The following is a 13,139-nucleotide window of genomic DNA, read 5'->3' as shown; positions in this document are numbered from 1 at the left end:
CTGGTGGTTTCCCAGATTTTGTGCATTTCCCCCCTTTTTTTCTGCTTTGGCCCATGGTCTTTTTTGCATTCACAGGAATGTGGCCCCCCAAAGCTTCTCTGAAATGGAATTTGAATGAAAGAGGTTCTGAACCCAGGTGTAGAGGGACCAAAAGCAAATCAATTTTAATAGATGCTTTAGTCCCAACTGCCACTAGTCTGGACAATTTGCCTAAAAATCTGATAATGGGTTCTATCACACCAACGTTTTATCTCACTCTCATCGTGCCTGGTTTGCGGTTTTGCAGCACGGCTCTCAGATGATGTCATGCCTGTCCTGCAGACATGCCTCTTCCCCTCCCTTTTTCGTGTTTTCCTAGAGCGGGGAAAGTCTGGATTATTTCCCCCAAACGGAATTAAAGCGCCCTTCAGCCCCCATGTAGTGCCGTCATCTCGCTATTTCCTTTGTTGGGGGTATGTGTTTTGAAGGGAGAGCTTGCTGACGAAAGGAGAGGGGGTGCGGTTCTCCTCCTCCAGCATCGTGTCAAACCAATGGACTTGTGCTGAGTCGGTTGAATGGACTTTTACTGCTCCAACCCCACTCTCATTGCTCGCAGAAACAGAGCCCAGCTGATGAAACATTAAGTCGGTAAATCGCTAAACAACAAAGCCAGAGTGAGGGGGGAAGAGCCCATGCCCATCACAATGTTACTACCAATGAACTGGAGGCGAAAGGAGAAGGGGTGGGGCGGGGTAGAGAGGAAGAGCAAACAAGCGAAAGGGAGGCTTCATCAGTATAGTGCGATACCACAAACCCACATGAACGGTGCTACCAGCTTGACACGCTAATGAAACAGAGCTAGATCACAGAGACAAACCAGGGGAATGATGGAGCCCAATGTGTCCTTATTTTGCAATTACTACTAGCTGTGCATGGCATTGCTTGCAGGCTGTCCACTCTCTTCTGAGACTCTGGGTCAATTCCGTAACTAAAAATAACAAGTCTTGATTGTGCAGTAAGTTTTGTGCAATAAGTAAGTTTTGTAAAGGTTTCAGCTCCCTAGATCGTGGACTAGTCAGCTCGTCTGCTAAGATAGGGGTGGGGAGTGTGTGCAAGCACTGCAGCCCCTGACCCACTGTCCACCACCAAATTCAGCCCTTGGGGGCAAAAAGCTTGCCTGCTCTTGTTACACATGGATATGGGATCATATGGGGGAAATACCCATGTAAACTTGCCCAGTCGTTGCATCATCTACTTCTATAATCGCGGTGACAGAAATGGCCCAGTTCACAGAGTCGTTATTACAACCAATCCAGTATCCAAGGAGAGATGATGTGAAAAAAGCAGCCATTTGAATAACTGAGCAAACCCGAAATTAAGTTTTTACATGATGTGGTGGTAGGCATTTTCTTTAAGGGGCAGCAAAGTCATGGGACCATTGCTTTTAGCAGCATTCTGTTTTTTAAAAATAACTATTTTTAATAGGGCTGTGCAAGCCTTGGGCCTCAGACTCTGGTAAAATCAGCGGGCAGCTCTCTGCGGAATGTGCAGCGATCCCTCCAGGGTCACTGGAGGATTCTGGTTTGGGGCGGCAATACCCATACCCGATCACGCTGAGAAGCATCCAATCATGGCAGTGGCAGCAGTGAGGACATGTGTGCCCACTGTGCAGCCCTCCCAGGTACTGCATGTTAGGGGTTGTAGGCTGTAACCTCCATGATTCGGATTTCTTGATCTGAGGCCCGAAGCTTACATAGCCCTAATTCTTAATATGGTGTTTTATTCTTTTATCTTTTAAAAAACATTTTATCGTTCACTGCTCTGGCATCTGTTTAGATGTGGAGTAGTATATAAATGTATAAATGTTGTAAATAAATACAAAATATTAAGAGAGAGAAATTCTGGAAGTTCTTACCTTCTCCATCAAAAACAGGTTGGGTCTCCATGGTGGGTGTTGGTTTCGAACCATCATCTGAATTGAGAGTTAAAAAGAATCGAAAAGAAACTACCATTATTGAGGTAAATACTATCTACTCTCCAGTACTGTTGAATGATTGGGATTTTTACATGGCCCGGCCAAGTCCATCAGAGAAAAGGTAACACAGACATACACGCAAGAATCAGAATATAAAGACAAAGTACTTCATGGAGTTTTCTTAAAGATTAACATATTGGAGTATTAAAAAAAAATTAAAACCATTTTTAGAATTAGAAAAACTTTGTCACCGCTCATATTCATAACATTAACCAAAATTCAAGTACATTCTCCTTTCCTAATGTATTTCTGAAGTGTGGGTAGGTGGCTGGATGGGAGGAATAACCATGTTTTTGATTCACTGGGCATATCTCACATTGTATGGCCCTATTCACAGAACCATGCTTAACATGGTACGGTTACATGCTTCCTTAATATGGTAATTACACCAATAGGTGGCATACTTCACATTTTAGACATTTGGGCAGGATGCGATGTCATAGTCTCAGGATGTATTGGCCCATTCACAGACTCAGGCATGCCTCACTGCACCAAAAAGTGATTTCATGGAAGCTTCAACACAAGGCCACCGTTTAACTACTGGACATGAGAACTGGACCCAAGAATCTGGTTGCAAAGTGCTAGGCCTGCCATATATTTCCTGTAATTTTGGCTCGAAATACCTTAATTTTCTGAAACTTAATAGCAGTAAAATCTGGCATCACAATTTGCTGCAGATAAATTAGGCCACTATCATCACTATCATATATTATTTGTAATGCTTACATTGGCAAATCTCAAATACCATCATAGCTGTAACAGAAGTAAGCCTATGCGGCAGAGTCTTGCTATTTACTGTTTTACTCTGTACAGCACCATGTACATTGATGGTGCTATATAAATAAATAATAATAATAAGAAGAATGTCTCTAGAATAAATGTGATCTTATTGCCTCCAGCCCACTGTTTAGAAATTCGTAGGGCCGGTGCCAGACTATTTTGCACCCTAGGCAAGGCGAGCTTGCACCACCACCACCACCCCCAAATTGCCAACTTCGATTCAGCTGTTCAAAAAAGAGTTTCTGAACTATTATATTTTCCTTTTATTACGTTTTTTTCTTAAAACAGCTAATTTGTATAAAAGTGTGACCCTTAAAGGGCAGTATTGCACCCCTCTGAGGTCTGTGCCCTAGGTGGCTGCCTAGTTAGCCTAATAGTAGCGCCGGCCCTGGAAATTCTTCATGCCCAGAGATAACAATGAAACATTTTTAATAAAAACTTAAACCAAGTTAAATCCAAAACAAATTAAAACCATGAAGAAAAATAGTCTGTGTTGAAATTTAGCCACAGAATGAAGCAAATGGTTGCAGAGTCATGCTTTGGTTGTGCTTCAGTCTATGGATGCCTAGACCAGATGTCTGGTTGGCTCATTGTGTAGAGAATTCCAGGTCACAAGAGTTTGAATCTAGGCTTTGTTCCAGAGTTTGAGCTCCCCACGTCATGCATGCCAGAAATGCAAGGTTGTCCTCTTTTGCTGGTATTTGTTTTATGTGCTGTAAGAATGAAAGCGTTACCACGGACAAAAATAAGACCCAAAGAGTACTGATATGTCTGACTAGCTGGGTCATGTAAGCATATAAAAACCAGTCTCATAATGGGAATTTGGGGACATTTACTTCATATTGTGGCTTTAAATACCTTGTCACATGTTCTGTGTCCTCATGCCCTGACACAAGATATATAGAAAGAAAATCTCAGTTACAAAACCACAGTAGAATGCGATGAAATGCTATGCAATATTTAAAATAGAAATCGTGTCCAATTTTCACCAAGTGGTAAACTACCAATGTTGAATTTCCATATACGGTAATCCTAAAAGCAGAATTTTCAAAAACACAGGAAATAGCATCCTTGGTCCATTCAACACACAGAATTCCCCGTGAAAAGAAGAGGTAGAAGACGAGAAGTGCAATTTTTAAAGATACATTTAAAAATACATTTTAAAAGGCAAAGTGATGAGGGGTGTACAGGGCAGTATTTTATAACGCAGTAAGCTTTAATCAGGATGGGTAATTTGACAATTATGGTTTAGTAATGTATTTTTAAAACAATAAACTTTGGGTATAACTGAGAATTCAAAATGACTGAGAAAAAATACATACCCCACACTGTCTGGGTCATGCTGGGAGCAGTAGAACTGTTTTCTATCTAAGGCTGCATAGGATTACACCCTTAAATCTGAATGATGCAGATAGGGCCCAAATACACATTACTTTAAATCTGTCTAACAGCTATGCCTTTATTTTTACTCTAGAGTAGGCATAGAGGCCCCACTCTGGATGTTACAAGTCCTTCCGTTTTCTGCCAATGCTAGGGTCCCAATCCAGACTGGGGGCACTGTGCCTACCCTAGAGTAACAATAAAAAAGGCATAGCTCCTAGATTCAGATTTAAACTAATGTCGGTTCTGGGCCCCAGGTGCACTTAAATATTCTAGAAGTGAACTAGGCTTAGGTTAAGCAGCATTTTGTAGGGCAAAGCCAAGGAAAAACTGATCTTAATGGTGTCAAAGTGTTTAATCAGACCATGGTCCCAGGTTTCTGGTTTTTTTAACAAGTCATCAGATTGCAAATTCTGTTTTTTCTAACCAGCAAGATTCCCATCAATTTTAATAGGGCTTTGGTGCAACTATCATTCTCTCGAAGGGGCACAGCTCAGTAGTAGAGCATGTGCTTTTCATGTCGAATGTGCCAAGTTCAATCCCTAGCATCTCTTACAGACCTAGGAAAAAAACCTGGCCTGAACCCATGCTGCTGCTGCTGCCACCACCAATAAGTATAGATTGACAAAGATTCAGATACCATTTAAGGCAGCTTCATAACTTCCTAGAAGTAATTGGTTTGTTTCAGAAATTATCCTGCCAATAAATAAACCAGTTTTGTTACGTTCTCAGACATTTTTTGAAGAGAAGCCAGGGCATTTGGTTTCTTCAAATTATTCTTTAAAGTCTGGACATAAAATGACCCAAATACCTGAAGGATTGCCTCTCCCTATAGTAGCCTGCCTGTGCCTTAAGATTTGCTGAGGAAGTGTTTGTCTAAGTACCTTCCACACATTCCCTGTTAACAAGAGAGAGAGAGACTTCTGTCTTATAGCACCCCATTTAGGGAACTCCCTCCGCACAGAAATGCGACTGATGGCAACTTTATTATCTTTTCGACACTGTGTTAAAACCAGGCATTTTAGGTGGTTAGTTTGTCTCTTTATATTTTACTGCCTTTTAAATTCCTACATGACTGTATTCTGTTTTGATTTTAATTTGATTTTAGGGTTATTTGGGGGTCTTGTTTTGTATACCCCTGCTATTTTTGCATCAAGGTTTGTTTGTTTATTTATTTATTGCAATTATATACTGCCCCCTAGCCGAAGCTCTCTGGGCAGTTTACAAAGATTAAAACAGAGAACATTAAAAACAAATATACAAAATTTAAAACCATAAAAAGCATAAAAACAGACAATATCCATTTAAAACAACTATTATGGGGGTCAATTAAAAACTCTGCATATGCTGTTAAATGCCTGGTAGAAGAGAAAAAATATAGCAGCAGCAGCAACAACATTATATTGTTGCTGTAATTGTTATTGAAGAATAACAACTGAGGATATTTTACTTTTTACTAATACAAAATATAATTTGTCATTGATAGTGCACCTACATACAAGTAAGCTAAATGACAAACTGAGTGTTGAAAGCATAACGGTGCACATACTTGCACAGGAAATACATAGGACAGATATAACTTGCAACATGCTTTGTATGATCAGTTTCATATAACGCAAGATTATTACCATGTATGGCATCCTGAACTTCTTGGAGAAAGATAGGATACATAAGTCACAACCATGCACTATATATTCTCATGTGAAGAATGAGAAGCTTTGAAAGAACTGCATAAACCTAATTTGCCCCCTACTCTTATAAGCCTCATGGTATCAAAGACATTTTCCACCAACGTATATGAAAAAGCATGTTTCCTCATGTGTATACATCTCCATGACTGTTCATCCTCTGGGTTTTGGAGAGAACAAGAAGATGGGAGAGGAACAGTTGCAGGACTACCCTGAAATGTATAAATTATATGCAATACATTATCATGTATTGCATAAATTATAAATTATAAATTTATAAATGTATAAATTATATGCAATACACAAAAGCCTTCTACCTGCAGCTCTGAGTGAAGCTGATGTAGATTATTTGGATGACGCAGATATAATCATGATGTATCTAAAAACACAGATATAACCATGATGCATCTAAGCAGGATTGCTAATTGCATAAGAGTTAAATGTGATGTGAGGTTAAAACTAGTCAACTCTAGTTTTAAAGCATTTTGATAAAAGGGGATCTGCTTTATAATTAATACTACCTCACAGTACAAATATCAGACTTGTAGGATCTCAGTCCAGAAGAAGACAGTCTGAGGAAGAATATAAACATGAAAGGACTTGGTTAAAATCCAAGTGTTTTGACATTCAAGACAATCATGAGATCCAAACCTGAGAGAATTATACACTCCAGAAATAAACTGTGCCTACTTTTTACAAATACTGCCAGTGCTAATTGCAACAATATGTTGTAGGAATCATCACCCAAGGAGAAATGAGACTTTCTGGAATCTATTAGCCCACCATCTCCTCCCTCCCCCACCTCATGCCCCCAATCTCTCCCTTGCAGGTGTGTCAATAGGAAGGAGGTGGAGGAATATCCCTCATGCCTCAAAGACATTGTGATCCAGTAATAGCCAGTGAGTGTGTATCTGCAACAGACAGCACAATTCTTGGTGTACGAGAAAAGCAGCTGGAAGTTACTTCGACCCCTGATGACACGATTCAAAGCCTCTTCTGTTTGGCTTTTTGATTCCTGATTGACACGTTCACTGCCGGCTGGAGATAAATGCCATTGTGAGGACAATGTTGATCCGCTCCAGCTATTCCACTGAAGGACTTTTTTTTTTTGAATAATAAAACAAAAATGGTGTGCTTAAGTGTCTGAATAGAGCTCAAGATAGACTGAGAGGGAGCATAGTGGCTTTAGAGAGGCTGGCAAGTCACTTGAAGAGTTAATTGTCTGGGTGTACAATGAGTTTATTCTGACCACAGACAAAGCACCCTCTCTTCCTGGTAGCAGTTCTTTAAAAGGGATATGTCAAAAGGACCCATAGCTGCTGGGTTTTTTCCTTATAAATGGTATCGCTCCAGCATTGCTTTGAAAACCTTGACTCTTGAAATCCTAAGGCAGAATACCTCTCTACATCGCCAAGGGTACAAACTACATCCCATTGCAAAGCTTCCATCAAACCTTCCTCTGCCTTGCATGGATCAATCACAAGCCTTTTCGGAGGTGCCACAACAGTCCTGGCTCAGAGAAGCAAAATTGTCTTTTTCAGTGATGGTAGAAGTGCTGTAGCTCAGAAGTGAGGGGAGGCAAGGAGAGGAGAGGCATGGGTAGCCTCACCAGATTAATCTCTTGTTTTGAGCAAGAGAGGGTCAACTACAATGACTGGTAGAATATATGGATTTTCTAGCCAGTACCATCAGTGAAACTAGCTAAGTTTTCCCCTTGCCCTTAATGCTGTACATCTTGCAGTATGGTAACTGATAGGACATACCCAGCCCCAGGTACCTGACAATTCTGGTGATCCCATTAAGATGTACAGTACACCTGGCCAAACTGAAATTGGTCTCAGTCAATAGCTGCTGCACACAAGTGTATAAACGTTCATAGGAAACAGAAAAAAATGTTATTAGTTCAACTAGCAATGCACTGTGAAACAGTGATGCTTATCCTAGCTCTGGCCACATTCAGACGACACAATAGTCAACCAAGTGGTAATAGTCAACTCCACGGATGACTATTTGGGGGGTACTCCCAACGTGACATGTTAATAGTCTAATAACAGCCCTTGTGTACTACCGTTCCTGGGTAAACAGGGAGGTGCATATACATAACCAGAAACACACAAGTAGCACAATCAAGAGTGGGAGAGAGTTGTGTTTTCATACTCCTGCCTACTGAAGCAAATGGAAGATTTTTCTTATGTCAGATATATCAATTCAACACAAACCTGATGGCTGGGGCACATAGGGACTGTATTAATCCCTGTACTCATCCCTGCCAGTCATAATGACAGAGACAGCATTCTGTAGTGATTAGAGTGCCAGACAAGGACTAAGGAGACCCAGATTCAATCCTAACTCAGACATAATACTCCATTCAATGACCTTGGGCCAATCACCAGCTCTCTATCTAACATACCTTACAGTATTGTTGTGAGGATAAAACTGAGGGAAGAAGGACCATGTACTCCACCCTGAGCTGCTGGAGGAAGGACAGATGGAAAAGGCAATTAAATAAAAAAAGAACATCAGCAGAATTTGAATGAGAGATTTGTGCAGCAATGTTCAGCAAACATCATGTTGGTTTGCAACTTTCTTTTCTCACACTGTTTCTTGCACTTCTGGTTTAGGACTAAAGCATGGAGCTGGCAGTGAGGAAAGATATCCCCTCAAGGGGTGCTAAGTCACAATATTCCTCCAAAGAAGACACTCCCGTAGACAGTGATGTGTGCCTGTCCTATACACATTTAAATCACTGCACATGTGTGCCAAAATGTTTCCATGCATGTAATGGCATTATATAATTTATTATTTATTTAAAACATTTATATCCCGCCCTAAATCATTAAGATCTCAGGGCGGCGTACAGATAAAAGCATACAGTATAAAATAGTAAATATACACAGCTAAAAACAAATTAAACCATAAACCAAGTTAAAACAATATATGATTTAAAAGCAGAATGAAACCTGGTTTAAATTGTTTGGTCTTATGCAACTATTACAGGCATCAGGGCACTTTGGTTGTGTAGAAAAGGACCTTTCTGCATGAGCAACATTCGGCACAATAAACATTATTTTGAAATCCATTTGTTGCATATTGTTTACATGCTTCTATATTGTACCTCTGTTGCATACATTTTGCTAGAATACATTTTTCTAGGTACCACATACACACACTATTGTGATTGCAATGGGGAGGGGCCTTAGCTCAGGAATGGAGCACATGCTTGGCATGTAGAAGGTCAATCCACAGTAATTAGGACAAGGAAAGAATCCTGCTAGAGACCCTGGACAGCTACTGTCAGTCCGTATCAATAGCATGGGGCCATGTCAACCAATGGACTGACTCAAGGCTGCTTCTTATGTTCCAATGTGGACATAGCTGCTACTGGGCACTATCTAAAGCACAACTACTGAGCAGTGACACAATTTTTCCTTTCCTCCACATACTTTTTTCTTTTCTTTCTTGGCTTGATTTTCCTTTGCGATGTGACCCCAACACTGGAGTGTACATCCTTCCCACCCACCTGTTGTTGTTTTTTCTTAGAAATGCTATTCTTCCCCCCACAGGACCACTTCCAGATTGCTTGTATTATTAAAACTGAGAAGTGCATGATGAAGTCTACAAGCAAAGGTCTCTCCTTGTATACAAGTTAATAATATGAAAGAGACATTGGGGGAGGAAAAGGAAGAGAGGGCTCGCTCATAAAATAAATGACGTTCTAGCTGAATTGGAGGAGGGAGAAAATTCTTCAGGTTATGTTCGATCCTAAAAGTTACAAAAATACATTTAAAGTAGATATGCATGTGACTACGCTGGCAACGTTCTACAGCCATCCATTGCTAAAACAAAACAAAAACACCTTCCTGAATTCAGACAGTCACCAGAGGCTACAAAGCAATATGAGCAGATTTGTACCTTCAAGGCAAGGCAACATGGATTCTTCTTCTTTAAGAGAATCTCTCTGGATGATTCCCAGTTTAGCTGGGTATCATCCAGAGCTGGGTATTCTCATTCAGAAGCCACAGATGTCTGAGCATGTGCTGACCCTCTTCTTTTTTGTGAAAGGCACAAGGGGATGTTAAAGAGGACCTAATGTGAGCTGTACTACCTTATCATCCCAAGGGGTGTCACCGCCGTTAGGCTCTCCCACACCATCTTGTGCCTGGTTTCTCAAGCAAAGTCTCCTAAGCTAACTTTCAAATTTAGTTAAAATCCAGATGCAGGAGAAGTTTCTATGCAGATGTGCCCTTAAAAGCAGGAGTGAGAAGCTTCTTGCAACCTGAGGCTAAATTCATTTCAGAAAAGCTCTCAGCATTCCAGTGATGGGTAGGGTTGAAGGCAGAGAGGGTGGGGAGAAACATACCAAAAAAGATACCAGCATATGTTACCTTCAAACTCTTACTGCTGGTTAATAAGCCTTAGGAGAACTATTTCAACCTTTTAGAATGGGAGGAAAACTGCACAAAAGCTGGAAAAACACACATCAAATGATTAGAAGTTGGGGGTGGGTGGGATCCCAGATTTGGCCCCCAGGCCTGAGGTTCCCCACCCCTACCTTAAAATCCATTTATTCCCCAGAGGGCATTAGATGGCTTCCTCCACCATCAGATTAGTTTACTTCATCTGCACATTCTGGTTCTCACCATTTTTCTCTTGCAACAAGAGATGAAGCATTAAAGGCAAAAGCTGGCTGACATTTGTGAAATTGTATCAAACGCTACGAGTATGTTATGCAACAGCTAATGGGGGAGGATCACACAGCAGTGGAAAATGTTTGAACATACAGTGCAGTAACAAGGGCTTCCCCTTTCTAATTGAAAATGGCGGTGTAAGAGTTGAAGGTGGGGGCAAGCATGCATTGTTTTATGTAAGCAAAACCTATTTGCCTGTTAGGACAGGACCCATCATTAATCCCTTTAAAAAAACATACAAACACAAACATGTTCTTATATTTAATGTGAGTTTTCAGTAGTTGCATGCAGTAAAAGGCACTTTAGAGAACACCCTGTGCCTTGAAGCTACTCTCCCCTCAGCCCAACAGTCTCTCTCCTAAGTAAAGTCTCTCTATAAAACCTCCCTCACATCTTCAAGGCCTCGGGTTGCAGAGTGTTAGGGGGGCAGCAAGCTCCCCAGATCAATGGCCATTTGAAATTCAACCATATGGCTGAAGCCCTACAGCTGCATGTGTTAATTACCACACGTGCCCCCTGTAAAGCAGCCTGTTCAACACAAAAAGAAAAACAGAAGAGAAAAAAGGCTGTTCCAGAGGATTAAATAAATAGTCCGCATTTTTTGCCTAATTCCTCCCAGATACACAATCTGCCTTCCTTCTGACACCTGCATGCTTAGGAGCCATAATACCCCCTTTACATCTCCAGCCATGTGCAGTGAACCTATGCAAAACTATTGCAAAATGTACTTTCTCTTCTCAGCCCTCTTCTCTCCACCGCTCCCCTCCCCCTTCGCTCCTTTAGAGAACTAATTTCTGGCTGACAACCAGACTGAGTTTTGGGGCTTACAATATGCCTTTTCATTTCCTCAGAGAAGAGAATGGACACCTCATCAATACGTCTGAACTGCATTTGAGAAAGGAAGGAGAAAATAGGAGGGGGTGAAAATAAAGATAGGGGAGAGGAACAGACTGAAAAGTGCACGCACAGACACATACAAAGCACTGCGTTATGTTCCCTCTTTCAACAGAAGCTTTCTTTCTATATGGGAAATGAACAAAACAGCACAGATTTCAACTGGAAGTGACAACCAGGTTCACAGGTATAAATCTGACCCAATCCATTGAATACATCTTCAAGAAAGACTACTAAAAAGAAACTGTCATAGTGGGACACAGTAAAGAAGAAAAGCTGAAGGCTTCAGTGGAAAGAAATCTATCACCAGAAGTAATTTCTTGTCAGTTTTATAACAATTTCAGGAAGAAAGGTATGAAGGAAGCAAGCTCATACCAGTCCACCTTTTCGATGAAATTAAGGGTTAGTAAAAAAAAATCATTCCTTGGTTTAGTATAACTGCCAGCTACAGATAAGTACCACACCCCCTCTGGCCAGAAACACACAAGCAGACTAAGTTTACCAATTTCACACACACACTCTCTCTCTCTATCACACTCACACACACACACACACACACTATTTGCATAACTTAGAGCGCAATCCTATACATGTTTAGGCAGGACAAAAAGTCATAAAATTCCCAGCATTCCCCAGCCACCCATGCTGGCCGGGGAATAGCCCCCCCCCATTTAAACATGCATAGGATTGTACCTTTAATGCATTCAAAGAATTCCATGGATAGTCTTATGGAATTTCTATGTAGTTATCACTGTCTGGACCAAAAATGGAGACCATAAAGGTCTATTCCTCTAGCTAGAGCAAAACTCTTTTGCTAATACTTGTAAAAAATGGTTTCATTTTTTTTTAAAAAAAAAAGTCAGACTTATATATGAATAAACACATTTCAGAAAACCAACCCAGAGTACTGTATTCAGTAGGCTTTTAGCCTCCCATTATCGTAGTTCACTTCTGCAGAAAGATAGGATGTAACTGGTGCCTTTCTTCTGCTGGTCCTCTTCTGAAGAAATGCAGAGAAAAGGGAACTCCTTGTCGATGGCCATCAGGATGTCTCATAAGAGCCTTAAGTTCAGACCACACTCACTTTTAACATTTTTCTTGAATAAGTGTAATCTATCATTCTTAGTAAATTTACCAGATAACCAAACTCAGAAATCTAAGAGTGATATACAAACTGTTATCCTTTTCAGATATGTACATGCACTTATTTCTATAAATGTATTACTTGTCCTATAGCTAGAAGGGCAACATTTAATAAGACATAAATAAAGTCCAAAATCCACATTTAAAACAAAAAGCCCAATTAATCAATTAAAAGTTGCAATCAATTAAAAGCAACAGGAGCTAAAACAGGCATTGGGATGCCCCCCTAAAAATATTAGATTAAAACTATGCAGAAAGTAGCTTTATTAAATGGCCTGAGAGAATAAAAAAGGTCCTTGCCTGGTGCTGAAATGATAATGAAGGAGGGTATTTCATAAATGAAGGGCTACTATCAGGCATACTCCTGAGTAGGCACTCGCCACAACTCACATTGCAAAAGCACTCAAAAAGCAGGGCCTTGAACAAGAAGTGCAGGGCTCAGGGACATAAGGGAAGAAGCAGACCTTCAGATATTGGGGCCCCAAGCTGTGAACGGCTTTATAGGTGAACACCAGCACTCTGAATTGGGCCCAGGAACAAACTGGACGCCAA

At 40.7% G+C, this 13,139-nt stretch overlaps 1 protein-coding gene across 1 annotated transcript in view; it reads right to left on the bottom strand.

Annotated features, from left to right (window-relative positions):
* SMOC1 (SPARC related modular calcium binding 1) overlaps positions 1 to 13,139 on the bottom strand; it is a 124,327-nt gene that overhangs the window by 34,279 nt on the left and 76,909 nt on the right. The window contains exon 6 of the mRNA XM_063118436.1: positions 1,895 to 1,951. Within this exon, the coding sequence (XP_062974506.1) occupies positions 1,895 to 1,951 (57 nt within the window). The remainder of the gene's footprint in view (positions 1 to 1,894; positions 1,952 to 13,139) is intronic.

The sequence above is a fragment of the Elgaria multicarinata genome, chromosome 2 (assembly GCF_023053635.1).
Source record: "Elgaria multicarinata webbii isolate HBS135686 ecotype San Diego chromosome 2, rElgMul1.1.pri, whole genome shotgun sequence".
Lineage (NCBI taxonomy): Eukaryota > Metazoa > Chordata > Lepidosauria > Squamata > Anguidae > Elgaria > Elgaria multicarinata.
The sequence above is the reverse complement of the archived record's forward strand: the minus strand, read 5'-3'. Positions and strand labels throughout refer to the sequence as shown.